The following is a 27950-nucleotide window of genomic DNA, read 5'->3' as shown; positions in this document are numbered from 1 at the left end:
GAATAATACCCCTTCCCCTGTTGTAAGAGGGGTACCTTGATTATCACCTGCTGGGAGTACAGCTTGTGAATGGCTTCCAGAACTGCCTCCCTGTCGGAGGGAGACTTTGGTAAAGCAGACTTCAGGAACCGATGAGGAGGAAACGCCTCGAATTCCAGTTTGTACCCCTGTGATACTACCTGTAGAATCCAGGGATCCACTGATGTGAAGTAACCTGGGGTAAAAAGGTGGATTTTCCAGCCGTTGCCGTGGCCACCAGGTCTGTTAGACCAGCCCCAAATAACTCCTCCCCCTTATACGGCAATACTTCCATGTGCCGTCTGGAATCTGCGTCCCCTGACCACTGTCTGGTCCATAATGCTCTTCTGGCAGAGATGGACATTGCGCTTACTCTTGATGCCAGGGTACAAATATCCCTCTGCGCATCACGCATATATAGCAATGCATCCTTTAAATGTTCTATAGTTAACAGAATATTGTCCCTATCCAGGGTATCAATATTCTCAGTCAGGGAATCCGCCCATGCGACTCCAGCACTGCACATCCAGGCTGATGCGATTGCTGGTCGCAGTATAACACCAGTATGTGTGTATATACTTTTCAGGATATTTTCCAGCCTCCTATCAGCTGGTTCTTTGAGGGTGGCCGTATCAGGGGACGGTAACGCTACTTGTTTAGATAAACGTGTGAGCGCCTTATCTACCCTAGGGGGTGTTTCCCACCGTGCCCTAACCTCTGGCGGGAAAGGGTATAGTGCTAATAACTTATTAGAAATTAGCTGTTTTTTATCGGGGGAAACCCACGCTTTATCACACACCTCATTTATTTCCTCAGACTCAGGAAAAACTATTGGCAGTTTTTTCACACCCCACATAATACCCGCCTTTGAGGTATTTGTAGTGTCAGAAAGGTTCAATGCCTCTTTCATTGCCGTGATCATGTAACGTGTGGCCCTAGTGGACATTACGTTTGTCTCGTCACCGTCGACACTAGATTCAGTATCTGTATCTGGATCCGTGTCGACCCACTGAGGTAGCGGCCGTTTTAGGGCCCCTGAGGGTGTCTGAGACGCCTGAACAGGCACTAATTGATTTGCCGGCTTTCTCATGTCGTCAACAGTTTTTTGTAAATTGCTGACATTATCACTTAATTGCTTAAACACAATCATCCAGTCAGGTGTCGACTCCCTAGGGGGTGACATCACTAACACAGGCAACTGCTCCGCCTCCACCTCATTTTCCTCCTCATACATGTCGACACACGCGTACCGACACACAGCACACACACCGGGAATGCTCTGATAGAGGACAGGACCCTACTTAGCCCTTTGGAGAGACAGAGGGAGAGTCTGCCAGCACACACCCAGCGCTATATATATACAGGGATAACCTTATATAAGTGTTAATCCCTTATAGCTGCTGTTAATCTAGTTATTTGCTGCCAAAATGCCCCCCCTTCTCTTTTTTACCCTGAATCAGATGCAGTACTGCAGGGGAGAATCAGGGAGCCGTCCTTCCAGCGGAGCTGTGAGGGAATAATGGCGCCAGTGTGCTGAGGAGATAGGCCCCGCCCCTTCACGACGTCCTTAACTCCCGCTTTTTTGTGTAAAATGGCAGGGGGAAAAATACATCCATATAGCCCTGGAGCTATATGTGATGTATTCCTTTTGCCAGCTAAGGTATATGTGTGTTATATTGCGTCTCAGGGCGCTCCCCCCCAGCGCCCTGCACCCTCAGTGACCGGAGTGTGAAGTGTGCTGAGAGCAATGGCGCACAGCTGCGGTGCTGTGCGCTACCTTAGTCTTGAAGACAGGATGTCTTCTGCCGCCGCTTTCACCGGACCTTCGTCTCTTCTGGCTCTGTAAGGGGGACGGCGGCGCGGCTCCGGTGACCCATCCAGGCTGTACCTGTGATCGTCCCTCTGGAGCCAACGTCCAGTAGCCTAAGAAGCCCAATCCACTCTGCACTCAGGTGAGTTCGCTTCTTCTCCCCTTAGTCCCACGATGCAGTGAGCCTGTTGCCAGCAGGACTCACTGAAAATAAAAAAACCTAACTAAACTTTTATTCTAAGCAGCTCTGGAGAGCTACCTAGTTTGCACCCTTCTCGGCCGGGCACAAAAATCTAACTGGCTTGGAGGAGGGTCATAGGGGGAGGAGCCAGTGCACACCACCTGATATCTCAAGCTTTTATTTTGTGCCCTGTCTCCTGCGGAGCCGCTATTCCCTATGGTCCTTACGGAGTCCCAGCATCCACTTAGGACGTTAGAGAAACTATTGGTAGTTTTTTCACACCCCACATAATACCCTTCTTTGTGGTACTTGTAGTGTCAGAAATGTTCAATGCCTCCTTCATTGCCGTGATCATGTAACGTGTGGCCCTACTGGACATTACGTTTGTCTCCTCACCGTCGACACTAGACTCAGTATCTGTGTCTGGGTCTGTGTCGACCCACTGAGGTAACGGGCGTTTTAGGGCCCCTGACGGTGTCTGAGACGCCTGGACAGGCACTAATTGATTTGCCGGCTGTCTCATGTCGTCAACAGTTTCTTGCAAAGTGCTGACATTATCACTTAATTCTTTTAATACGATCATCCAGTCAGGTGTCGACTCCCTAGGGGGTGACATCACTAACCCAGGCAATTGCTCCGCCTCCACATCATTTTCCTCCTCATACATGTCGACACACACGTACCGACACACAGCACACACACCGGGAATGCTCTGATAGAGGACAGGACCCCACTAGCCCTTTGGAGAGACAGAGGGAGAGTCTGCCAGCACACACCAAGCGCTATATATATATACAGGGATAACCTTATATAAGTGTTATTCCCTTATAGCTGCTGTTTATTATTATTAGCTGCCAATAGTGCCCCCCCTTCTCTTTTTTACCCTGATTCTGTAGCAGGTCTGCAGGGGAGAGTCAGGGAGCCGTCCTTCCAGCGGAACTGTGAGGGAAAATGGCGCTTGTGTGCTGAGGAGATAGGCTCCGCCCCTTCACGACGTCCTTATCTCCCGCTCTTTTCTGTAAAAATGGCAGGGGTTAAAATACATCCATATAGCCCAGGAGCTATATGTGATGTATTCTTTTGCCAACCTAAGGTATTATCTGTTTATATTGCGTCTCAGGGCGCTCCCCCCCCCCAGCGCCCTGCACCCTCAGTGACCGGAGTGTGAAGTGTGCTGAGAGCAATGGCGCACAGCTGCGGTGCTGTGCGCTACCTTAGTCTGAAGACAGGATCGTCTTCTGCCGCCGATTTCACCGGACCTCTTCGCTCTTCTGGCTCTGTAAGGGGGCCGGCGGCGCGGCTCCGGGACCCATCCAGGCTGAACCTGTGATCGTCCCTCTGGAGCTAATGTCCAGTAGCCTAAGAAGCCCAATCCACTCTGCACGCAGGTGAGTTCGCTTCTTCTCCCCTTAGTCCCACGATGCAGTGAGCCTGTTGCCAGCAGGACTCACTGAAAATAAAAAACCTAAAATAAACTTTTATTCTAAGCAGCTCAGGAGAGCCACCTAGCCTGCACCCTTCTCGTTCGGGCACAAAAATCTAACTGAGGCTTGGAGGAGGGTCATAGGGGGAGGAGCCAGTGCACACCACCTGATCCTAAAGCTTTTATTCTTGTGCCCTGTCTCCTGCGGAGCCGCTATTCCCCATGGTCCTTACGGAGTCCCAGCATCCACTAGGACGTCAGAGAAACAGGTGCTAGGACTAAGTAACTATTGTAGTAATTAGTAAGTTGTAAGTAAACTGGCACTAAAGGATACAATAAGTGTATACATGTAGAAATAAAGAGGGGTCAGCTTCGATTAACACTTAGCAAAGGTGATCCTCTTTAAATAAATATACTGTATATACATTACATACACACACTTATTTGTGAAATATGTGAATATGTGACAACAAACTTGTGTGTCACGTATGTGAATGTCACTCTTCAGTGTCACGGAAGAAAAAAGTTTGAGAACCACTGGTTTAGAGGATAGTTGGTGATACAGTAGCTTTGGCCAGCAAAGTGGTGCAGTGTGGAGGATGTGTGAGCAGGGATCCGGTCTCTAGGTCGACAGTAACTAGGTCGACACTATCTAGGTCGACCACTATTGGTCGATAGTAACTAGGTCGACAGGGTGTCTAGGTCGACATGTTTTTCACGATTTTTTTCTTTTTTTTAACCTTTTCATACTTAACGATACATGTGAACTACGATTGGAACGGTAATTTGTGCCAAGCGAAGCGGTAGCGGAGCGAGGCACCTTGCCCAAAGCATGGCGAGCGAATTGAACCATGCGAGGGGACACAGTGCACTAATTGGGGTTCCGGATCACTCTACAAAGAAAACGACACCAAAAAAACATAAAAAAATAAGATTTTACTTACCGGTAAATCTATTCTCGTAGTCCGTAGTGGATGCTGGGGACTCCGTAAGGACCATGGGGAATAGACGGGCTCCGCAGGAGACAGGGCACTTTAAGAAAGAATTTGGATACTGGTGTGCTCTGGCTCCTCCCTCTATGTCCCTCCTCCAGACCTCAGTTAGAGAAACTGTGCCCGGAAGAGCTGACAGTACAAGGAAAGGATTTTGGAATCAAGGGCAAGACTCATACCAGTCACACCAATCACACCGCGTAACTTGTGATAAACTTACCCAGTTAACAGTATGAACAACAATGGAGCATCAGATAAACCCTGATGCAACCAAACATAACCCTTATTTAAGCAATAACTATATACAAGTATTGCAGAAGAAGTCCGCACTTGGGACGGGCGCCCAGCATCCACTACGGACTACGAGAAACAGATTTACCGGTAAGTAAAATCTTATTTTCTCTAACGTCCTAGTGGATGCTGGGGACTCTGTAAGAACCATGGGGATTATACCAAAGCTCCCAAACGGGCGGGAGAGTGCGGATGACTCTGCAGCACCGAATGAGCAAACACAAGGTCCTCCTCAGCCAGGGTATCAAACTTATAAAACTTTGCAAAAGTGTTTGAACCTGACCAAGTAGCCGCTCGGCAAAGCTGTAACGCCGAGACCCCTCGGGCAGCCGCCCAAGAAGAGCCCACCTTCCTTGTGGAGTGGGCTTTTACTGATTTTGGAAGCGGCAATCCAGCCGCAGAATGAGCCTGCTGAATCGTGTTACAGATCCAGCGAGCAATAGTTTGCTTTGAAGCAGGAGCACCCAGCTTGTTGGGTGCATACAGGATAAACAACGACTCAGTTTTCCTGACTCTAGCCGTTCTGGCTACATAAACCTTCAAAGCCCTGACCACATCTAGTAACTCGGAATCCTCCAAGTCACGAGTAGCCACAGGCACCACAATAGGTTGGTTCATATGAAAGGATGACACCACTTTTGGCAGAAATTGTGGACGGGTCCGCAATTCTGCCCTGTCCATATGGAAAACCAGATAGGGGCTTTTATGTGACAAAGCCGCTAATTCTGACACACGCCTAGCTGAAGCCAAGGCCAATAACATGACCACCTTCCACGTGAGAAATTTTAACTCCACGGTTTTGAGTGGCTCAAACCAGTGTGACTTCAGGAAACTCAACACCACGTTAAGATCCCAAGGTGCCACAGGAGGCACAAAAGGAGGCTGAATATGCAGCACTCCCTTTACAAACGTCTGGACTTCCGGAAGAGAAGCCAGTTCTTTTTGAAAGAAAATGGATAGGGCCGAAATCTGGACCTTAATGGAACCCAATTTTAGGCCCAAAGTCACTCCCGACTGTAGGAAGTGAAGGAAACGGCCCAGCTGGAATTCCTCCGTAGGAGCATTCCGGGCCACACACCAAGCACATATTTTTCGCCATATACGGTGATAATGTTTAGCCGTCACGTCCTTCCTAGCCTTTATCAGCGTAGGAATAACCTCATCCGGAATGCCCTTTTCTGCTAGGATCCGGCGTTCAACCGCCATGCCGTCAAACGCAGCCGCGGTAAGTCTTGGAACAGACAGGGCCCCTGTTGCAACAGGTCCTGTCTTAGAGGCAGAGGCCATGGGTCCTCTGTGAGCATTTCTTGCAGCTCTGGATACCAAGTCCTTCTTGGCCAATCCGGAACAATGAGTATTGATCTCACTCCTCTTTTTCTTATGATTCTCAGCACCTTGGGTATGAGAGGAAGAGGAGGAAATACATAAACCGACTGGAACACCCCCGGTGTCACTAGTGCGTCTACAGCTATCGCCTGAGGGTCTCTTGACCTGGCGCAATACCTCTGTAGCTTTTTGCTGAGGCGGGATGCCATCATGTCCACCTGTGGCAGTTCCCACCGACTTGCAATCTGCGCAAAGACTTCTTGATGAAGTCCCCACTCTCCCGGGTGGAGGTCGTGCCTGCTGAGGAAGTCTGCGTCCCAGTTGTCCACTCCCGGAATGAACACTGCTGACAGTGTTCTTAAGTGATTCTCCGCCCAGCGAAGAATTCTGGTGGCTTCCATCATCGCCACCCTGCTCCTTGTGCCGCCTTGGCGGTTTACATGAGCCACTGCAGTGATGTTGTCTGACTGAATCAGCACCGATTGGTCGCGAAGCAGGGTCTCCGCTTGACTTAGGGCGTTGTATATGGCCCTTAGTTCCAGGATGTTGATGTGAAGGCAAGTCTCCTGACTTGACCACAGACCTTGGAAATTTCTTCCCTGTGTGACTGCCCCCCACCCTCGGAGGCTTGCATCCGTGGTCACCAGGACCCAGTCCTGAATGCCGAATCTGCGGCCCTCGAGAAGGTGAGCACTCTGCAGCCACCACAGAAGAGACACCCTGGCCCTGGGGGATAGGGTGATCAGCCGATGCATCTGTAGATGTGATCCGGACCACTTGTCCAACAGATCCCATTGAAAGGTCCTCGCATGGAACCTGCCGAAGGGAATGGCCTCGTATGATGCCACCATCTTTCCCAGGACTCGCGTGCAGTGATGCACCGACACCTGTTTTGGTTTTAATAGGTCTCTGACCAGTGTCATGAGCTCCTGAGCCTTCTCCATCGGGAGATAGACCCTCTTCTGGTCTGTGTCCAGAATCATGCCCAGGAAGGGCAGACGAGTCGTAGGAATCAACTGCGACTTTGGAATATTTAGAATCCAGCCGTGCTGTTGTAACACTTCCCGAGAGCGTGCTACGCTCATCAGCAACTGCTCTCTGGACCTCGCCTTTATGAGGAGATCGTCCAAGTATGGGATAATTGTGACCCCTTGCTTTCGCAGGAGCACCATCATTTCCGCCATTACCTTGGTAAATATTCTCGGTGCCGTGGAGAGACCAAACGGCAACGTCTGGAATTGGTAATGACAATCCTGTACCACAAATCTGAGGTACGCCTGATGAGGTGGATAAATGGGGACATGAAGGTAATTTCAGGGACTTTAAATTCAATATGGGTCTGACCGAACCGTCCAGTTTCGGTACCACAAACATGGTCGAATAATAACCCTTTCCTTGTTGAAGGAGGGGAACCTTGACCACCACCTGCTGAAGATACAATTTGTGAATTGCAGCTAACACTATTTTCCTCTCTATGGGGGAAGCTGGCAGGGCCGATTTGTGGTATCGGTGAGGGGGCATCTCTTCGAATTCCAGCTTGTATCCCTGAGACACAATCTCTATCGCCCAGGGATCCACCTGGGAGTGAACCCACTTATAGCTGAAATTTCGGAGACGCGCCCCCACCGGGCCTAGCTCCGCCTGAGGAGCCCCAGCGTCATGCGGTGGATTTAGTGGAAGCCGGGGAGGACTTCTGTTCCTGGGAACTAGCGGTGTTATGCAGCCTCTTTCCTTTGCCCCTGCCTCTGGCAAGAAAGGACGCACCTCTGACTTTCTTGCTCTTTTGTGATCGAAAGGACTGCATTTGGTAATACGGTGCTTTCTTAGGTTGTGAGGGAACATACTGCAAAAAATTTGACTTTCCAGCAGTAGCTGTGGAGACCAGGTCCGAGAGACCGTTCCCAAACAACTCCTCACCCTTGTAAGGTAAAACCTCCATGTGCCTCTTTGAGTCGGCATCGCTTGTCCATTGCGGAGTCCACGGGACCCTTCTGGCAGAAATCGACATCTCATATATAGGACAGCGTCTTTTATATGCCCCAGGGTCATTACTATAGTATCCTTGTCTAAGGTATCAAGTTCCTCTGAAAAGGTATCCGTCCATGCTGCTACAGCACTACACACCCAGGCCGACGCAATTGCCGGCCTTAGTAAGGTACCTGAATGTGTATAAATGGACTTCAGAGTACTCTCCTGCTTTCTATCCGCAGCATCTTTAAGGGTGGCCGTATCCTGTGACGGCAGGGCTACCCTCTTGGATAAGCGTGTCAGAGCTTTGTCCACCATAGGGGAGGATTCCCAGCGTAACCTGTCCGATGGCGGGAAGGGATACGCCATAAGCATCCTCTTGGAAATCTGCAGTTTTTTATCTGGAGATTCCCAAGCCTTTTCACATAACTCATTTAGCTCATGTGAAGGGGGAGAGGTCACCTCCTGCCTTTTCTCCCCATACATATGAACCCTCTTGTCAGGGACTGTGGTTTCCTCTGTGATGTGCAACACATCCTTTATTGCTATAATCATATAACGGATGGCTTTAGCCAATTTAGGCTGTAACTTTGCATCATCGCCATCGACACTGGAGTCAGATTCCGTGTCGATATCTGTGTCAACAATTTGGGATAGTGGGCGCTTCTGAGACCCTGACGGCCTCTGCGACATAGGATCAGGCATGGGCTGAGACCCCGACTGTCCTAAGGTTTCAGCTTTATCCAACCTTTTATGCAAGGAATTAACATTATCATTTAAAACCTTCCACATATCCATCCAATCTGGTGTCGGCACCGTCGGCGGCGACCCCACATTCATTTGCTCCCGCTCTACTTCCACATAGCCTTCCTCGTCAAACATGTCGACACAAGCGTACCGACACCACACACACAGGGGATGCTCTTTTTGAAGACAGTTCCCCCACAAGGCCTTTTGGAGAGACAGAGAGAGAGTATGCCAGTACACACCCCAGCGCTATATGTCCCAGGAATCACACAGTAATTTAGTGTTAAACCAGTAGCTGCTGTATATAAAGCTTTCGCGCCTAATTTATGTGCCCCCCCTCTCTTTTTACCCTCTTCTACCGTGATTCTGCAGGGGAGAGCCTGGGGTGCTTCCTCTCAGCGGAGCTGTGGAGAGAAAATGGCGCTGGTGAGTGCTGAGGAAGAAGCCCCGCCCCCTCAGCGGCGGGCTTCTGTCCCGCGTTTCTGTGTAAAATAATGGCGGGGGCTCATGCATATATACAGTGTCCAACTGTATATATGCTCACTTTTTGCCAAGAGGTTCCTAATTGCTGCCCAGGGCGCCCCCCCCCCCCCCTGCGCCCTGCACCCTACAGTGACCGGAGTGTATGGGTATAATGTGGGAGCAATGGCGCACAGCTGCAGTGCTGTGCGCTACCTCAGTTTGAAGACTGGAGTCTTCTGCCGCCGATTTTGAAGTCTTCTTGCTTCTGTCACCGGCTTCTGTCTTCCGGCTCTGCGAGGGGGACGGCGGCGCGGCCCTGGGATCGGACGACAAAGGGTGAAATCCTGTGTACGATCCCTCTGGAGCTAATGGTGTCCAGTAGCCTAAGAAGCAGGACCTATCTTCAGTGAGTAGGGCTGCTTCTCTCCCCTCAGTCCCACGCTGCAGAGAATCTGTTACCAGCAGATCTCTCTGAAAATAAAAAAACCTAACAAAATACTTTCTTATAGCAAGCTCAGGAGAGCTCACTAAGTTGCACCCAGCTCGTCCGGGCACAGATTCAAACTGAGGTCTGGAGGAGGGACATAGAGGGAGGAGCCAGAGCACACCAGTATCCAAATTCTTTCTTAAAGTGCCCTGTCTCCTGCGGAGCCCGTCTATTCCCCATGGTCCTTACGGAGTCCCCAGCATCCACTAGGACGTTAGAGAAACTAATGTCGACCTTTTGACTTGTCGAACTAGACCATGTCGGCCTAAAGACCCTGTTGACCTAGTTACTGTCGACCAATAGTGGTCGACAGACACTGTCGACCTAGTTACTATCTACCTTCCATACCACACCCATGTGCGCACTGTTGTGCACATGTATTAGGGACTAGTACTTCAGTGTCTGTGTCAGGTAATAGATATGGATGTGATGTGTTTGAGATGCACAGAAAGCACTTGCTCAACTCGGAGTTACGTGTCTCTCCTTCGGATAGGAGGGGGATGATTACACACGCATCCAGTTATAGTGCCTGGGCATGCATATACACAGTAGTTGCCAGGTCAACCAGCCAAAATGCCAGTGGGCAGAGTCAGCGAGTAAGTAAAAATAAGATTTTACTTACCGATAAATCTATTTCTCATAGTCCGTAGTGGATGCTGGGGACTCCGTCAGGACCATGGGGAATAGCGGCTCCGCAGGAGACAGGGCACAAAAAGCAAGCTTTTAGGATCACATGGTGTGTACTGGCTCCTCCCCCTATGACCCTCCTCCAAGCCTCAGTTAGGTACTGTGCCCGGACGAGCGTACACAATAAGGAAGGATCTTGAATCCCGGGTAAGACTCATACCAGCCACACCAATCACACCGTACAACTTGTGATTTGAACCCAGTTAACAGTATGATAACAATGAAGTAGCCTCTAAAAAAGATGGCTCACAACAATAATAACCCGATTTTTTTGTAACAATAACTATGTACAAGTAATGCAGACAATCCGCACTTGGGATGGGCGCCCAGCATCCACTACGGACTATGAGAAATAGATTTATCGGTAAGTAAAATCTTATTTTCTCTAACGTCCTAGTGGATGCTGGGGACTCCGTCAGGACCATGGGGATTATACCAAAGCTCCCAAACGGGCGGGAGAGTGCGGATGACTCTGCAGCACCGAATGAGAGAACTCCAGGTCCTCCTCAGCCAGGGTATCAAATTTGTAGAATTTAGCAAACGTGTTTGCCCCTGACCAAGTAGCTGCTCGGCAAAGTTGTAAAGCCGAGACCCCTCGGGCAGCCGCCCAAGATGAGCCCACCTTCCTTGTGGAATGGGCATTTACAGATTTTGGCTGTGGCAGGCCTGCCACAGAATGTGCAAGCTGAATTGTACTACAAATCCAACGAGCAATAGTCTGCTTAGAAGCAGGAGCACCCAGCTTTTTGGGTGCCTACAATATAAACAGCAAGTCAGACTTTCTGACTCCAGCCGTCCTGGAATTATATATATATATATATATATATATATATATTTTCAGGGCCCTGACAACGTCTAGCAACTTGGAGTCCTCCAAGTCCCTAGTAGCCGCAGGCACCACAATAGGTTGTTTCAGGTGAAACGCTGACACCACCTTAGGAAGAAACTGGGGACGAGTCCGCAGTTCTGCCCTGTCCGAATGGAAAATCAAATATGGGCTTTTGTAAGACAAAGCCACCAATTTTGACAATCGCCTGGCCGAGGCCAGGGCCAACAGCATGGTCACTTTCCATGTGAGATATTTCAAATCCACAGATTTGAGTGGTTCAAACCAATATGATTTGAGGAATCCCAACACTACGTTGAGATCCCACGGTGCCACTGGAGGCACACAAGGGCTGTATATGCAATACTCCCTTGACAAACGTCTGGACTTCAGGAACTGAAGCCAATTCTTTCTGGAAGAAAATCTATAGGGCCGAAACTTGAACCTTAATGGACCCCAATTTGAGGCTCATAGACACTCCTGTTTGCAGGAAGTGCAGAAATCGACCTAGTTTAAATTTTTTCGTGGGGCCTTCCTGGCCTCACCCACGCAACATATTTTTACCACATGTGGTGATAACGTTGTGCGGTCACCTCCTTCCTGGCTTTGACCAGGGTAGGTATGACCTCTTCCGGAATGCCTTTTCCCTTAGGATCCGGCGTTCAAACCGCCATGCCGTCAAACGCAGTCGCGGTAAGTCTTGGAACAGACAAGGTCCCTGCTGGAAAAGGTCCTTTCTTAAAGGCCGATGCCACGGTTCCTCTTGGAACAGACATGGTACTTGCTGAAAGCAAATCCCTTCTTAGCTCCCGAGGCCATTAGTCCTCTGTGAGCATCTCTTGAAGTTCCGGTTACCAAGTCCCTCTTGGCCAATCCGGAGCCACGAGTATAGTTCTTACTCCTCTATGTCTTATAATTCTCAATACCTTGGTTATGAGAAGCAGAGAAGGGAACACATACACCGACTGTTACACCCACGGTGTTACCAGGACGTCCACAGCTATCGCCTGAAGGTCTCGTGACCTGGCGCAATACCTGTCCCATTTTTTTGTTCGGGCGGGACGCCATCATGTCCACCTTTGGTCTTTCCCAACGGTTCACAATCATGCGGAAAACTTCCCGATGAAGTTCCCACTCTCCCGGGTGGAGGTCGTGCCTGCTGAGGAAGTCTGCTTCCCAGTCGTCCACTCCCGGAATGAACACTGCTGACAGTGCTATCACATGATTTTCCGCCTAGCGAAAAATCCTTGCAGTTTTGCCACTGCCCTCCTGCTTCTTGTGCTGCCCTTTCTGTTTACGTGGGCGACTGCCGTGATGTTATCCCACTGGATCAATACCGGCTGACCTTGAAGCAGAGGTCTTGCTAAGCTTAGAGCATTATAAATTTGCTCTTAGCTCCAGTATATTTATGTGGAGAGAATTCTCCAGACTTGATCACACACCTTGTGTGACTGCTCCCCAGCCTCTCAGGCTGGCCTCCGTGGTCACGAGCATCCAATCCTGAATGCCGAATCTGCGGCCCTCTAGAAGATGAGCACTCTGTAATCACCACAGGAGAGACACCCTTGTCCTTGGATATAGGGTTATCCGCTGATGCATCTGAAGATGCGATCCGGACCATTTGTCCAGCAGATCCCACTGAAGAGTTCTTGCGTGAAATCTGCCGAATGGAAGCGCTTCGTAATAAGCCACCATTTTTACCAGGACTCTTGTGCAATGATGCACTGACACTTTTCCTGGTTTTAGGAGGATCCCGATTAGCTCGGATAACTCCCTGGCTTTCTCCTCTGGGAGAAACACCTTTTTCTGGACTGTGTCCAGAATCATCCCTAGGACCAGCAGACGTGTCGTCGGAACAACTGCGGTTTTGGAATATTTAGAATCCACCCGTGCTGTCGTAGAACTACTTGAGATAGTGCTACTCCGACCTCCAACTGTTCTCTGGACCTTGTTCTTATCAGGAGGTCGTCCATTTTCTTTGAAGACGAATCCTCCTTTCGGTCATTACCTTGGTAAGGACCCGGGGTGCCTTGGACAATCCAACGGCATCGTCTTGAAACTGATAGTGACAGTTCTGTACCACGAACCTGAGGTACCCTTGGTGAGAAAAGGCAAATTTTGGGACATGGAGGTAAGCATCCCTGATGTCCCGGAACACCATATAGTCCCCTTGTTCTTTGCTATCACTGCTCTGAGTGACTCCATCTGGATTTGAACCCTTGTAAGTGTTCAAATTTTTCAGATTTAGAATAGGTCTCACCTAGCCTTCAGTACCACCATATAGTGTGGAGTAATACCCCTTTCCTTGTTGTCGGAGGGGTAAATTTATTATCACCTGCTGGGAATACAGCTTGTGAATTGTTTTCAATACTGCCTCCCTGTCGGAGGGAGACATTGGTACAGCAGACTGCAGGAACCTGCGAGGGGGGAAAACTCTCGACATTCCAATCTGTACCCCTTGGATACTACTTGTAGGATCCAGGGGTCCTGTACGGTCCCAGCGTCATGCTGAGAACTTGGTAGAAGCGGTGGAGGGCTTCTGTTCCTGGGAATGGGCTGCCTGCTGCAGTCTTCTTCCCTTTCCTCTATCCCTGGGCAGATATGACTCTTATAGGGACGAAAGGACTGAGGCTGAAAAGACGGTGTCTTTTTCTGCAGAGATGTGACTTAGGGTAAAAAACGGTGGATTTTCCAGCAGTTGCCCTGGCCACCAGGTCCCATGGACCGACCCCAAATAACTCCTCCCCTTTATACGGCAATACATCTTTGTGCCGTTTGGAATCTGCATCACCTGACCACTGTCGTGTCCATAAACATCTTCTTGCAGATATGGACATCGCATTTACTCTTGATGCCAGAGTGCAAATATCCCTCTGCGCATCTCGCATATATAGAAATGCATCCTTTAAATGCTCTATAGTCAATAAAATACTGTCCCTGTCAAAGGTATCAATATTTTTAGTCAGGGAATCCGACCAAGCCACCTCAGCTCTGCACATCCAGGCTGAGGCGATCGCTGGTCGCAGTATAACACCAGCATGTGTGTGTATACTTTTTAGGATATTTTTCAGCCTCCTATCAGCTGGCTCCTTAAGTACGGCCCTATCCGTAGATGGTACCGCCACTTGTTCTGATAAGCGTGTGAGCGCCTTATCCACCCTGAGGGGTGTTTCCCACCGCGCCTTAACTTCTGGCGGGAAAGGGTATACCGCCAATAATTTTCTATCGGGGGAAACCCACGCATCATCACACACTTCATTTAATTTATCTGATTCAGGAAAAACTACAGGTAGTTTTTTCACCTCACACATAATACCCTTTTTTGTGGTACTTGGAGTATCAGAAATATGTAACACCTCCTTCATTGCCCTTAACGTGTGGCCCTAAAAGAAAATACGTTTGTTTCTTCACCGTCGACACTGAAATCAGTGTCCGTGTCTGGGTCTGTGTCGACCGACTGAGGTAAATGGGCATTTTACAGCCCCTGACGGTGTTTGAGACGCCTGGACAGATACTAATTTGTTCGCCGGCCCTCTCATGTCGTCAACCGGCTTGCAGCGTGTTGACATTGTCACGTAATTTCCATAAATAAGCCATCCATTCCGGTGTCGACTCCCTAGAGAGTGACATCACCATTACAGGCAATTTGCTCCGCCTCCTCACCAATATTTTCCTCATACATGTCGACACACACGTACCGACATACAGCACACACATAGGGAATGCTCTGATAGAGGACAGGACCCACTAGCCCCTTGGGGAGACAGAGGGAGAGTTTGCCAGCACACACCAAAACGCTATAATTATCCAGGGACAACCTTTATATAAGTGTTCCTCCCTTATAGCATTTTAATATATATACATATCGCCAAATCAGTGCCCCCCCTCTCTGTTTTAACCCTGTTTCTGTAGTGCAGTGCAGGGGAGAGCATGGGAGCCTTCCCACCAGCCTTTCTGTGAGGGAAAATGGCGCTGTGTGCTGAGGAGAATAGGCCCCGCCCCCTTTTCGGCGGGCTTCTTCTCCGGAGTTTTAGATATCTGGCAGGGGTTAAATACATCCATATAGCCTCAAGGGCTATATGTGATGTATTTTTCGCCATACAGGTATTATACATTGCTGCCCAGGGCGCCCCCCCCCCAGCGCCCTGCACCCTCCGTGACCGCTGTGTGAAGTGTGCTGACAACAATGGCGCACAGCTGCAGTGCTGTGCGCTACCTGATGAAGACTGAGAGTCTTCTGCCGCCTGGTTCCGGACCTCTTCATCTTCAGCGTCTGCAAGGGGGGTCGGCGGCGCGGCTCCGGGACGAACCCCAGGGCGAGCCCTGTGTTCCGACTCCCTCTGGAGCTATGTCCAGTAGCCTAAGAATCCAATCCATCCTGCACGCAGGTGAGTTGAAAATCTCTCCCCTAAGTCCCTCGATGCAGTGAGCCTGTTGCCAGCAGGACTCACTGAAAATAAAGAACCTAAAAACTTTTTCTAAATAACTCTTTAAGAGAGCCACCTAGATTGCACCCTTCTCGGCCGGGCACAAAAACCTAACTGAGGCTTGGAGGAGGGTCATAGGGGGAGGAGCCAGTACACACCATGTGATCCTAAAAGCTTGCTTTTTGTGCCCTGTCTCCTGCGGAGCCGCTATTCCCCATGGTCCTGACGGAGTCCCCAGCATCCACTAGGACGTTAGAGAAATGTATGAATACATAAATAAATGGGCAAGTAAGCAAATGAATGAGTAAACAGACGCAAGCAGTAGAGATAAGAGTCTGCCTCATGCTGAACCACAAGTAGATGATGATACACATGTACAGCATAAGCAACAAGGCAAAATCAGGCATAGTCTGTATTCTCTTCTAGTTCATGTCTTTCCACGAGCTGTCTTGGTGAGTGCTACCTCTATTTGTAGGACATGTAATAATTTTTGTTTTCTGGATTCTATACCTGACACAACTGGACTACCGGTAAAGGTTGATGGATTTGTGTATTGTTGGAAGGGAGTAGAATGTTGGCATTTGTGGTCTGTTGTTTGTAGGTACTGGATATGTGTTGGTTCAGGATGGATTCTTTGAATCCTTCCTTAGTATGTCACCTAGCTTTGAAAGAAACTTGCTAGAAGGGTAAAATAGTTTCTAGCTCAGGGGGTAGAATAGTCTGTTGGGTATTTAACGTGATGTATGAATTGTCAACAACCAGACTCTTAGCATACTTTTGTTTAGCTTAAATTAGTCTAACCGTAACACAAACATGACCATGTCAAAATACGAGGGTGTCCTCATTTTATACATGGACCTATTGTATAGGTTGACATTCTAGCGGTCGACAATCAGCCCATTTCCAAATGTTAAACTTCTGACTGGGTGCCAGGTATTTCTTTATATTTGGCTTGTCATGACTACTCTCCCTCCTCTTTAGGCTGCTGGTTTAGAAAGTCGTAGTGTTTTGGACAGAAAATATGTGTTCCCGGTGGATGGGATGCCAGCTGTCAGTATCTGAACAGCGGCATCCCACCCGCCAGAATGCCGGCAGTGTGGCGACACTATGAGTCCCCTCTAGGGCTCGCTGCGCTCGCCACAGGATCTATTCCCACTGTATGGGTGTCGTGGACACCCACGAGTGGGAATAGCCCCTGTGAGCCAGTATTCTGGCTGGCGGCATTGTTGGCTGTCTGGATTCCGACGTCGGTATCCTGACCGCCGGGATCCCGACAACCGGCAAATTGACTGCCTACCGTTTTGGACTCCTTTGGTTAGATTCAATGTATGCCAAGGCAGTTTTTTGTTATATATTTGTTCTATGTCTTGTTTGACTAGTTTTACAAAAAAAGTGTTGTTGCACAACCCGAGCTAATTTCATGCTATAGGCAATATCGGGTCTGATTTCCCTTGAATCTCACATTGTGATAAAACGCATCAAAAGTGCTTTTTTTGCGCACACCATCATGCAATTTATCGCATGCCCCTTGCGACCAGGGTAGAGGGGAGTGTCAAGGAAGTGCGCTAAATACCTCACAGATCGCACGTGCAATCCGATAAATATTAAGTGCAGCACATAAGATCTTGAGACGGGAGATTCGACCGGCGTGCCCGCGCATCACGTCGCATGGTACATAAGATGTGCATACAATCCTGTGATTTATCGTATAGATGCAGTAGAAATCGTAGGATTGTACCAGACATCTCACAAGTGTATGGGCACCATAACACTCAACGCAGAGGTTCCCAAACTCCCCCATTACAGTCCAGGTTTTAAAAATATCCATACTTAAGTCCAGATGGTTAACTCAAATTGACTAATTTAGTCACCTGTGCTCAAGCATAGATATCCTTAACACCTGGACTGTAATGGCAGAGTTTGGGAAACTGCGCTCTAAAGAATAGGAGAACTGGAAGAAAATAATACCCCTTTTCCATTGATATCAAAATCCCAGGTTTTTGCACTTGAACGTGCAAAACACGGTATTTTGATCAGTGTAAACACAACCTACCTGGGACTAACTCCAGGTTCGGCAATTTCCGAGGGTTGCAGTGGAAAAGGGGTATAAGAGAAGCCAAATGTATTCCAAAAGCATAGGTACATTCTAATTTCCAGGGGCAAAATTGCAATGCAAAGATGCTCATTTATGCAACATACTAACAAACATATTGATATAGATCAAAATAATAGAACAGTATAAATTCTTATTAAGACATATTAACAACATAGAAAACACTTCAGAAACATTAGTACACCAAAACCACTATGCAGACAATAACATGTGAAAAAGGGTTGCTAACTAACAAAATAAAATACACACATAAATGAGGGATATGTTGAACAAGCGGCTTTTCGACACAGGCAAAGTTGCTTGCATAGTATGTAATGGGGCATGTCTGTGATGTGTGCATTGCATAAACCAATCACATAAGATGGATGTCAGTCTGCAAATGTAGCCTAATATAGTTGACACGCTGCAAAAACACTTTTTTTAGTGCAACACAATTTGTGCCTGCATTTTATTTGTGCAATTGCAGTCAATTCTGCATCAGAAACAGTCTGAATGGTATATTAAGCCATACACAAGATTAAACTTGTATTTAAGTGCTACTTTTAGGGACAAGCCTTAAAAAATTGAATGACATACAGTAAATAAATGAATATGTTTGATACAGTGTAATATAAAGAAATATTTCCCTGCATGAAATGAAATGACTACTGTAGCAGTATCAAGGTAGATGGCAGTAGTGAGGCATCGATTCTGTGTGGAGCTGGAGGGTTCTGCTCACACAGGTAAGAAAATAGGATTTTAATACCTACCGGTAAATCTTTTTCTCCTAGTCCGTAGAGGATGCTGGGGACTCCAAAAGGACCATGGGGTATAGACGGGATCCGCAGGAGACATGGGCACACTAAAAGACTTTGACTGGGTGTGAACTGGCTCCTCCCTCTATGCCCCTCCTCCAGACCTCAGTTATAGGAACTGTGCCCAGGGGAGATGGACATTTCGAGGAAAAGGATTTTTGTTAAACGAAGGATGAGATAGATACCAGCTCACACCACAAACACACCGTACAACTGGATTAGCAGGAATCCCAGATAACAGTATGAACGAAAAACAGCAACAAGCTGAACATAACCGATACACAACCTTCGTGTAACCGAAACCAACAACCAACAATACAACTGCAAGTAACAGTACGCTAGAACAAAAGAAAACTTCAGAAAACAGTGCGCAATAAAACTGAAAAGCTGCTAAAAAATGTACATAAATGTGCATCCAATTACACACTAAAAAGACAAAGTGGAAAAGAAATGTGCATCAATAATAGCGCTATTCAGAAACCATGAATCATATTTTATACACCACTGTGTGAAGAATAAGCTGAATACACCGATTCACCATAGAAAAAGAGAGACGTCCTCAAATTTTCCTCGTATAAATCATACACCAGTTTTCTCCCTCTGTTAATTCATCAGTAGGCAGCTGTGTACAATACTTCCAATCTTGAGCCTGCAAAATGTGTGTCACCTCTCCCTATTTGTATAAGGGACCTGCTCAAGGGACACTTTAAACAAAACTGATCATGGTGCAGTATCTCTTAAAAAAGACACATTTAAAACAGCATGTAACAACAAACTCCTTAGACATATCACCAACAGCTGTAGTCCTTAGTCGGGAGATCTTGGGGTGCCAGATGGTAGAGGTAAGTGGAAATACGAGCTCCGGATGCCCAAGTCCACGTCACCGAAAAGAAACCCCTCAAAGCAGCAGATGGAGTCCAAGCACAATAGCCACGCTTAACGCGTTTCGGACGAGATTCGTCCTTCGTCAGAATGGGATGGGCGCCCAGCATCCTCTACGGACTAGGAGAAAAGGATTTACCGGTAGGTATTAAAATACTATTTTCTCTTACGTTCTAGAGGATGCTGGGGACTCCAAAAGGACCATGGGGTCTATATCCAAGCTCCAGACCGGGCGGGAGAGTGCGGACGACTCTGCAGCACCGATTGAGCGAACATGAGGTCTTCCTCAGCCAGGGTACCAAACTTATAGAATTTAGCAAAAGTGTTTGAACCCGACCACGTAGCTGCTCGGCAAAGTTGAAGTGCCGAGACCCCTCGGGCAGCCGCCCAAGACGAGCCCACCTTCCTGGTAGAATGGGCCTTTACTGACTTCGGCAATGGCAACCCAGCCGAAGAGTGAGCATGCTGAATCGTATTACAAATCCAGCGTGCAATAGTCTGCTTGGAAGCAGGATTACCAATCTTGTTGGAAGCATACAGGACAAACAGTGTTTCCGTTTTCCTAACAAGAGCCGTTCTGGTGACATACATTTTTAAAGCTCTTATGACATCAAGAGACTTTGGAACCGCGACAGTCTCCGTAGCCACAGGTACCACAATAGGTTGATTTATGTGGAACGAAGAAACCACCTTCGGCAGAAATTGTTGACGAGTCCTCAATTCCGCTCTATCCACATGAAAAATCAAATATGGGCTCTTGCGAGACAAAGCCGCCAATTCTGACACTCGTCTGGCAGACGCCAAGGCCAAAAGCATGACCACTTTCCAAGTGAGAAACTTTAACTCAACCTTTCGCAAAGGTTCAAACCAGTGAGACATAACACCACTTCAAGATCCCACGGAGCCACGGGTGGCACAAACGGGGGATGGATATGCAGCACTCCCTTCACGAAAGTCTGAACCTCAGGAAGGGCGGCCAATTCTTTTTGAAAGAAAATAGATAAAGCCGAAATCTGCACTTTGATGGAACCCAATTTCAGGCCTGCATCCACGCCTGCCTGCAAAAAATGGAGGAAACGACCCAAGTGAAACTCCTCCGCAGAAGCTGTTTTGGTTTCACACCACGACAAATATTTTCTCCAAATACGGTGATAATGTTTTGCCGTGACCTCCTTTCTAGCCTTAAGGAGAGTGGGGATGACTTCCCCGGGAATACCTTTCCGAGCTAGGATTTGGCGTTCAACCTCCACGCCGTCAAACGCAGCCGCGGAAAGTCCGGAAACACGCATGGCCCGTGCAGTAACAGGTCCTCTCTCAGAGGAAGCGGCCAAGGATCTTCTACGAGTAATTCCTGAAGATCTGGACACCAGGCCCTCTGTGGCCAATCTGGAACGACGAGAATTGCCTGAACCATTGTTCGTCTTATAATCCTCAACACTCTTGGAATGAGAGGAAATGGAGGGAACACATACACCGACTGAAACACCCACGGAGTTACCAGGGCGTCCACTGCACAGGCTTGTGGGTCCCTCGACCTGGAACAATACCTCGGAAGCTTCTTGTTGAGGCGAGATGCCATCATGTCTATTTGAGGAATTCCCCAACGCCTTGTTACTTCTGCAAATACCTCTTGATGAAGGGCCCACTCTCCTGGATGGAGATCGTGTCTGCTGAGGAAGTCTGCTTCCCAGTTGTCCGCTCACGGAAGGAAGACTGCTGACAGAGCGCTCACGTGCTGTTCCGCCCAGCGGAGAACTCTTGTGGCCTCCGCCATTGCCGCCCTGCTCTTTGTTCCGCCCTGGCGGTTTACGTACGCCACCGCTGTTATGTTGTCCGACTGGATCAGGACAGGGAGACCTTGAAGAATGTTCTTCGCTTGCAGGAGTCCGTTGTAAATGGCTATTAACTCGAGAACATTTATGTGGAGACAAGATTCCTGGCTTGACCATTTTCCCTGGAAACTTCTTCCTTGTGTGACTGCACCCCAGCCTCGGAGACATGCATCTGTGGTCAGTAGGACCCATTCCTGGATACCGAATCGGCGTCCATCTAGAAGGTGAGAACCTTGCAGCCACCACAGGAGAGAAATTCTGGTCCTGGAAGATAGACTTATTTTCCGGTGCATGTGCAGGTGAGACCCGGACCATTTGTTCAGCAGATCCCACTGAAACACCCGGGCATGAAACCTGCCAAACGGAATGGCTTTGTAAGCCGCAACCATCTTCCCTAGCACTCGAGTGCATTGATGAATCATACTCTTGCCGGTCTTAGAATGTCCTTGACCATGGTCTGGATTTCCAGAGCTTTTTCCGCCGGAAGAAACACCCTCCGTAGTTCCGTATCTAGAATCATGCCCAAGAAGGGCAGCCGATTTGTCGAAATCAAGTGAGACTTTGGCAAATTTAGAATCCAACCATGATGTTGCAGAACCGTCAGGAAGAGTTCCACATTTTGTAGCAACTGCTCTTTTGATCTCGCCTTTATCAGGAGATCGTCCAAGTATGGGATAATTGTGACCCCCTGCTTGCGTAGGAGTACCATCATTTCCGCCATCACCTTGGTAAAGACCGTCGGGGCCGTGGAAAGCCCAAACGGTAACGTCTGAAATTGGTAATGACAATCCTGCACCGTAAATCTTAGGAAGGCCTGATGAGGAGGATATATCGGAACGTGTAAGTAGGCATCCTTTATGTCGACTGACGTCATAAAATCCCCCCTTCTAGGCTGGAGATCACAGTTCGAAGAGATTCCATCTTGAACTTGAAAGTTTTCAAGTTTGGATTGAGGGATTTTAGGTTCAGAATCGGTCTGACCGAGCCATCCGGCTTCGGCACGACAAAGAGGCTAGAATAGAACCCTTCTACCCTTTGGGACGGGGGAACCGGGACAATGACCCTCTGTTGAACACAGCTTTTGTATCGCAGCATTTACCACTTCTCTTTCTGGGGGAGAAACTGGCAAGGCCGATTCGAAAAAGCGGCGGGGGGCATCTCCTGAAACTCCATTTTTTACCCTTGGGACACTATGTCTAAGACCCAAGGATCCAGTGCCGATTGAAACCAGACCTGACTGAAGATTCGGAGACGGCCCCCCACCGGCACGGACTCCCGCAGGGGAGCCCCAGCGTCATGCGGTGGACTTGGAAGAGGCGGGGGAGGACTTTTGGTCCTGGGCGCCAGACACAGCAGGCAATCTTTTCCCCCTTCCTCTACCCTTTGAAGCGAGGAAGGACGAGCCCTTTCCTTTTTTGTATTTATTAGGCAGAAAGGACTGCATCTGATAATGGGGCGCCTTTTTCTGTTGTGTGGGAACATAAGGAAGAAAAGATGACTTACCCGCAGTAGCGGTAGACACCAGGTCAGCAAGGCCGTCACCAAACAAGACACTACCTTTGAAAGGGAGAGCTTCCATAGCTTTCTTGGAGTCGGCATCAGCATTCCATTGATGAATCCACAGCGCCCTCCCGGCCGAGACCGCCATGGCATTGGCCCTTGATCCCAAGAGGCCAATATCCCTCGCCGCATCCTTTAGGTAATCTGCAGCGTCCTTGATATAACCAAAAGTCAAAAGAATGTTATCCTTATCAAGGGTATCCATGTCAGAAGCTAAATTATCAGCCCACTTAGCAATAGCACTACTCACCCACGCCGACGCCAACAGCAGGCATGAGTAGTGCACCAGTAGTAACGAAAATGGCCTTCAATGTCGTCCCCTGCTTGCGATCCGCCGGATCCTTGAGGGCAGCCGTGTCAGGAGACGGAAGCGCCACCTTTTTGGACAGTCGGGACAGAGCCTTGTCCACATTGGGAGACGACTCCTATTTCTCCCTGTCGTCAGAGGGGAAAGGATATGCCATAAAAATTCTCTTGGGAATCTGCCACCCTTTGTTAGGCGACTCCCAAGCCTTCTCACAAAGAGCGTTCAGTTCATGAGTGGGGGGGAAACTTCACCTCAGGCTTTTTCCCTTTAAATAAACAAACCCTCGTATCTGGAACAGGAGGTCCCTTAGAAATATGTAAAACATCTTTAATAGCCACAATCATGTACTGAATACTCTTTACCACTTTCGGATGTAAGCTGGCCTCATTGAAGTCGACACTGGAATCAGAGTCTGTGTCGGTATCTGTATCTGCCATCTGGGTAAATGAACGTTTTTGTGACCCTGAGGGGGTCTGTACCTGAGACAAAGCGTCCTCCATGGATTTTCTCCATGTTTGTTTCTGAAAATCAGATTTATCTAGCCTCTTAGACAACAATGCCACATTTGCATTCAATGTACTCAACATATTTACCCAATCAGCAGTCGGCTGTGCCGACAGAGTCATACCCAAATCTTTCTCCGCGCCCCCAGTAACTTCCTCCGGGGAGGAACACTCAGCCTCAGACATGTCGACACGCAGTACCGACACACCCACACCGGCCAAAAGGGGACAGACCCACAGGGAAGCCTGCAGAGAGAACACAGAGGGAGTATGCCAGCTCACACCCCAGCGCCCATATACTAATAAATAAATAACATATGATGGCTGCGCTGTAAATACATATACATATATAGCACCAAATTGCCTGTGCCTCCCCTTCCCCCCCGTTTTGCTCCCTTGTACTTGTAAGGAGAGTGGAGGTCCGGGCCAGCGTCTCTGCAGCGACTGTGAAGAGATAAAATGGCACTGGTAAGCTTTGCGGCTAAGCCCCGCCCCTTCCCAGCGCGCTGTAGTCCCGCTTAAATTTAATTTTTTTTATACTAGCGGGGGTATCATACACGATGCCCAGGCACCGAATATGCATCTCTTGCCAGTCAAAAGACCCTCAGTAACTTGCTGCACAGGGCACTTTCCCCCAGCTCCCTGCACCCTGTGAGTGCCGTTGGTGTGTGTGTGGGAGCATGGAGCGCAGCGCGAACGCTGTGCTGTACCTCCGTTACTGAAGTCTTCTGCCATCACTGAAGTCTTCTGCATACTCACCCGGCTTCTGTCTTCTGGCTTCTGTGAGGGGGGTGACGGCGCGGCTCTGGGAGCAAGCAGCTAGGCGCACCAAGTGATCGAACCCTCTGGAGCTAATGGTGTCCAGTAGCCTAAGAAGCAGAGCCCTTAACTCAGCAGAAATAGGTCTGACTTCTCTCCCCTCAGTCCCACGAAGCAGAGAGCCTGTAACCAGCAGGTCTCTCAGAAAATAAAAAAACCTAACAAAGTCTTTTCCAGAGAAACTCAGTAGAGCTCCCCTAGTGTGTGTCCAGTCTCTCCTGGGCACAGAATCTAACTGAGGTCTGGAGGAGGGGCATAGAGGGAGGAACCAGTTCACACCAAGTCAAAGTCTTTTAGTGTGCCCATGTCTCCTGCGGATCCCGTCTATACCCCATGGTCCTTTTGGAGTCCCCAGCATCCTCTAGGACATAAGAGAAAAAGGTGTGACCACACCCAGGGCCGGTTCTACACCTTGCAGCGCCCAGTGCGAAAGTTTCCACTGCCCCTCCCCCAAGCCCCGGCAAAACAGTTTGCGAAAAATAAGGGCGTGGCTTCATAGGGGAGGATCATGGTTACACCTATGCCCCCAGTAGCTGTGCCCCCAGATTTGCCCCAAGTAGTTGTGCCCCCAGTTGATTTGCCCCCCTGTAGATTTGCCCCCAGTAGTTGTGTCCCCAGTTAATTTGCCCCCAGTAGCTGGTCCCAATGTAGCAGTGCCCCCTGTAGCAGTGCTCCTTGTAGCTGTGCCCCCAGTTGATTTGCACCCAGTTGCTGTTTCCCCTGCAGCAGTGCCCCCAGCATATGCCCCCTGTAGATCTGCCCCTTGTAGCAGTGCCCCCAGCATGTGCCCCCTGTAGATCTGTGCCCCCTGAATGTGCCTCCTGTAGTAGTGCCCCCAGTAGCTGTTCCCCCTGTAGTAGTGCCCCCAGTAGCTGTTCCCCCTGTAGCAGTGCCCCCAGTAGGTGCCCCTTGTAGCTGTGCCCCCAGTAGTAGTGCCCCTTGTAGCTGTGCCCCCTGTATGTGCCCCCAGTAGTAGCGATGCTTTCAAAGCCTAAAAGAAAAAAAACAATACTTACCAGCCTCGCTCTTGCTTCCGGACCGCTGCTGCTGTCTCCGGGCGCCGGCTCCTCTCTATGGGAGAGACGTCATGACGTCTATCCCATAGCAGCGCCGCACTGACACTGGTGGTCAATTTTGACCTCTAGCGTCAGACAGTGACACCGGCTGCAGCGGAGGGAGGGAGGGCGGATTAGTAGCGGCTCTTGCCACGGCGGCGCCCTCAGCGTAGCGGCGCCCCGGGCAAAAAGCCTGCTTGCCCGTGGCAAGAGCCGCTACTGACCACACCTAATGGCTGCAGAATGGAGACAGTCTAGGGAACTTTGCAGTCAAGGGAAACAGCTGCCTGTGAAAACCAGTCAGGCTCCCTGTACAGTTCAATTGCGACTGTGGCAGCCAAAGAGCCTAGTGCACCACAAGGCCAGTGGGGGCTAGGAGGCCAAAGTCCAAGTCTGCAAGAGGCAGAAAGGACTACAAATCTTTGTGACTGGGCTTATGATAGTGAAAAGTATGGGGTAAATTTACTAAGGTGGGAGCTTTTTAAAACTGGTGATGTTGCTCATAGTAACCAATCAGATTCTATTTAACAATTATCTAGCTCAGGCATTCCCAACCACGGTCCTCAAAGCACACCAACAGTGCAGGTTTTAGTGATATCCAGGCTGCAGCACAGATGATTAAATCAAAATAACTGAGCTACTAATTAAGTCACCTGTGCTGAAGCCTGGATATTAGGGTGTTTCATTTTGTAAGGCAAAAAATAAAACGTAAAATTTTTGCAGAGTCTTAGTGATGTAAAATATATACATGCCACATTTCAAGAAGATTGGATAATATTTAGAGGTTGCACACTTTGATCAGTTTTGTAAAAGTAGGCAAAAAATAAGATTTTTCAATGTTAATTAATTTATTGGGAAAACTACAAATCACAAAACTTAAAATAATTTATAAATGAAGTACTTGCTTGTCGAATAGAGAGCTGTTCTCGATCCCAAGTAGACGTGAGTGTGTGATCAAGAGGTTTTAATCTATGACTTGAACGTAATTTTTTCGTTGCCGGAGGCAAAAACTCGGCCTCTTCGTCACTAGGTGCTGATGATGGAGAGGAGTCTTCCAGTGTAACCGTCTTATTTATTTCAGCGATAGCTTTGTAATGTTTATTCTTATATGATTCATTTTTGTCTTCTTTTGCACACTTAGTTCTTATTTTCGAGGCAAAAATCTTGTCTACTCCACTCATTGACGAACTCATACGATCTTCTCTTTGTGACCTAAGAAATTTTTTATCTTCTTGTGATACACTAGTCATGTCCATCACATTTTGCCGGGAAATGTCAAATAACTCGACGAGATCACCTTTCCAAATCTGCCGTTTCACATTTGCTTTATCTGTGTTTCTCGATTTCTCTTTACCCAGATTTTGGTATTCTTTGTTCAGCTTCTGTATACCAGCACGGATATTCTCCTCCGTCTTAACAGGGATATTTGCTTTCCTCCACACTTCCTGTAGTTTAGAACTGGTAGATTTAGCAGCATCCGAAAGTGTTTCTTTCATTTCCTTGTGATGGTAAATAAAAACTAAAAGTACTTGTTCCTTTGAAGGGAGCCGAGCTCCTAAAAATTCACCACTAGGCACCTTTTCTAGCAGCCAAATTCCTCTTTTGGTTCCCATTTTAAAGTTCAATTACCTGCAGAAGATGAAAGAACTACATGAGAAGCCGATTAGTACAAAGCACTTCAATATTAGAAATTTAACTAGTTTGAGATAAAAGTGATCAATGTGTGCAACCCCTAAATATTATCCAATCTTCTTGAAATTTGGCATATATATCTTTTACATCACTGAGACTCGGGGCGTAAGCAAAGTCATATGAAAATCACATCTTTGGAAAAATGAAACACCCTACTGGATATCACTAAAACCTGCACTGTTCGTATGCCTTGAGGACCGTGGTTGGGAATGCCTGATCTAGCTGCTTCTAGAAGGTAATATATAGAATCTGATTGGTTGCTATGGGCAACATCACCAGTTCATAAAACTCCCACCTTAGTAAATTTACCCCACTGAGTCTGAAAAGGTCAGAAAGACATGTATACACCTGCAAGAGTAATGGAGAACTTTGAGAATTAGGGGTCTATTTACTAAGCGTTGGATGGAGATAAAGTCGCTGGAGATAAAGTACCAGCCAATCGGCTCCTAACTGTCGTTTTTCAAACACAGCCTGTGACATGGCAGTTAGGAGGTGATTGACTGGTACTTTATTTCCAGTGACTTTATCTCCATCCAAAGCTTAGTAAATAGGCCCCTTTGTGATGCAGACTGGCTGCCCGTTTTAGAGAGGGGCGAAGTAGTGAGGTTGTTCGTTGTTTTCATCAATGTTGTATGTATACATTCTGCTGATAGTTAAGCTCCATTTGTTTTGTTTGAACCAGAAAAGCTGTGTGTGGTCCCTGAATCAAGCACCTAGAGGGGGGTACACACGTAGCGATTTTTACTTA

General features: G+C 48.3%; 1 protein-coding gene across 4 annotated transcripts in view; it reads right to left on the bottom strand.

Annotated features, from left to right (window-relative positions):
- KYAT3 (kynurenine aminotransferase 3) overlaps positions 1 to 27950 on the bottom strand; it is a 255249-nt gene that overhangs the window by 127080 nt on the left and 100219 nt on the right. Inside the window, exon 2 of one of the 4 annotated variants that reach the window (XM_063939939.1) lies at positions 26416 to 27139. The exons of the other annotated variants lie outside the window; for them this stretch is intronic. Coding sequence (XP_063796009.1) covers positions 26416 to 27123 — 708 coding nt within the window. The 5' untranslated portion in view covers positions 27124 to 27139. The remainder of the gene's footprint in view (positions 1 to 26415; positions 27140 to 27950) is intronic. 4 annotated transcript variants of the gene reach the window in all.

The sequence above is a fragment of the Pseudophryne corroboree genome, chromosome 9 (genome assembly GCF_028390025.1).
Source record: "Pseudophryne corroboree isolate aPseCor3 chromosome 9, aPseCor3.hap2, whole genome shotgun sequence".
NCBI classification, from domain to species: Eukaryota; Metazoa; Chordata; class Amphibia; order Anura; family Myobatrachidae; genus Pseudophryne; species Pseudophryne corroboree.
The sequence above is the reverse complement of the archived record's forward strand: the minus strand, read 5'-3'. Positions and strand labels throughout refer to the sequence as shown.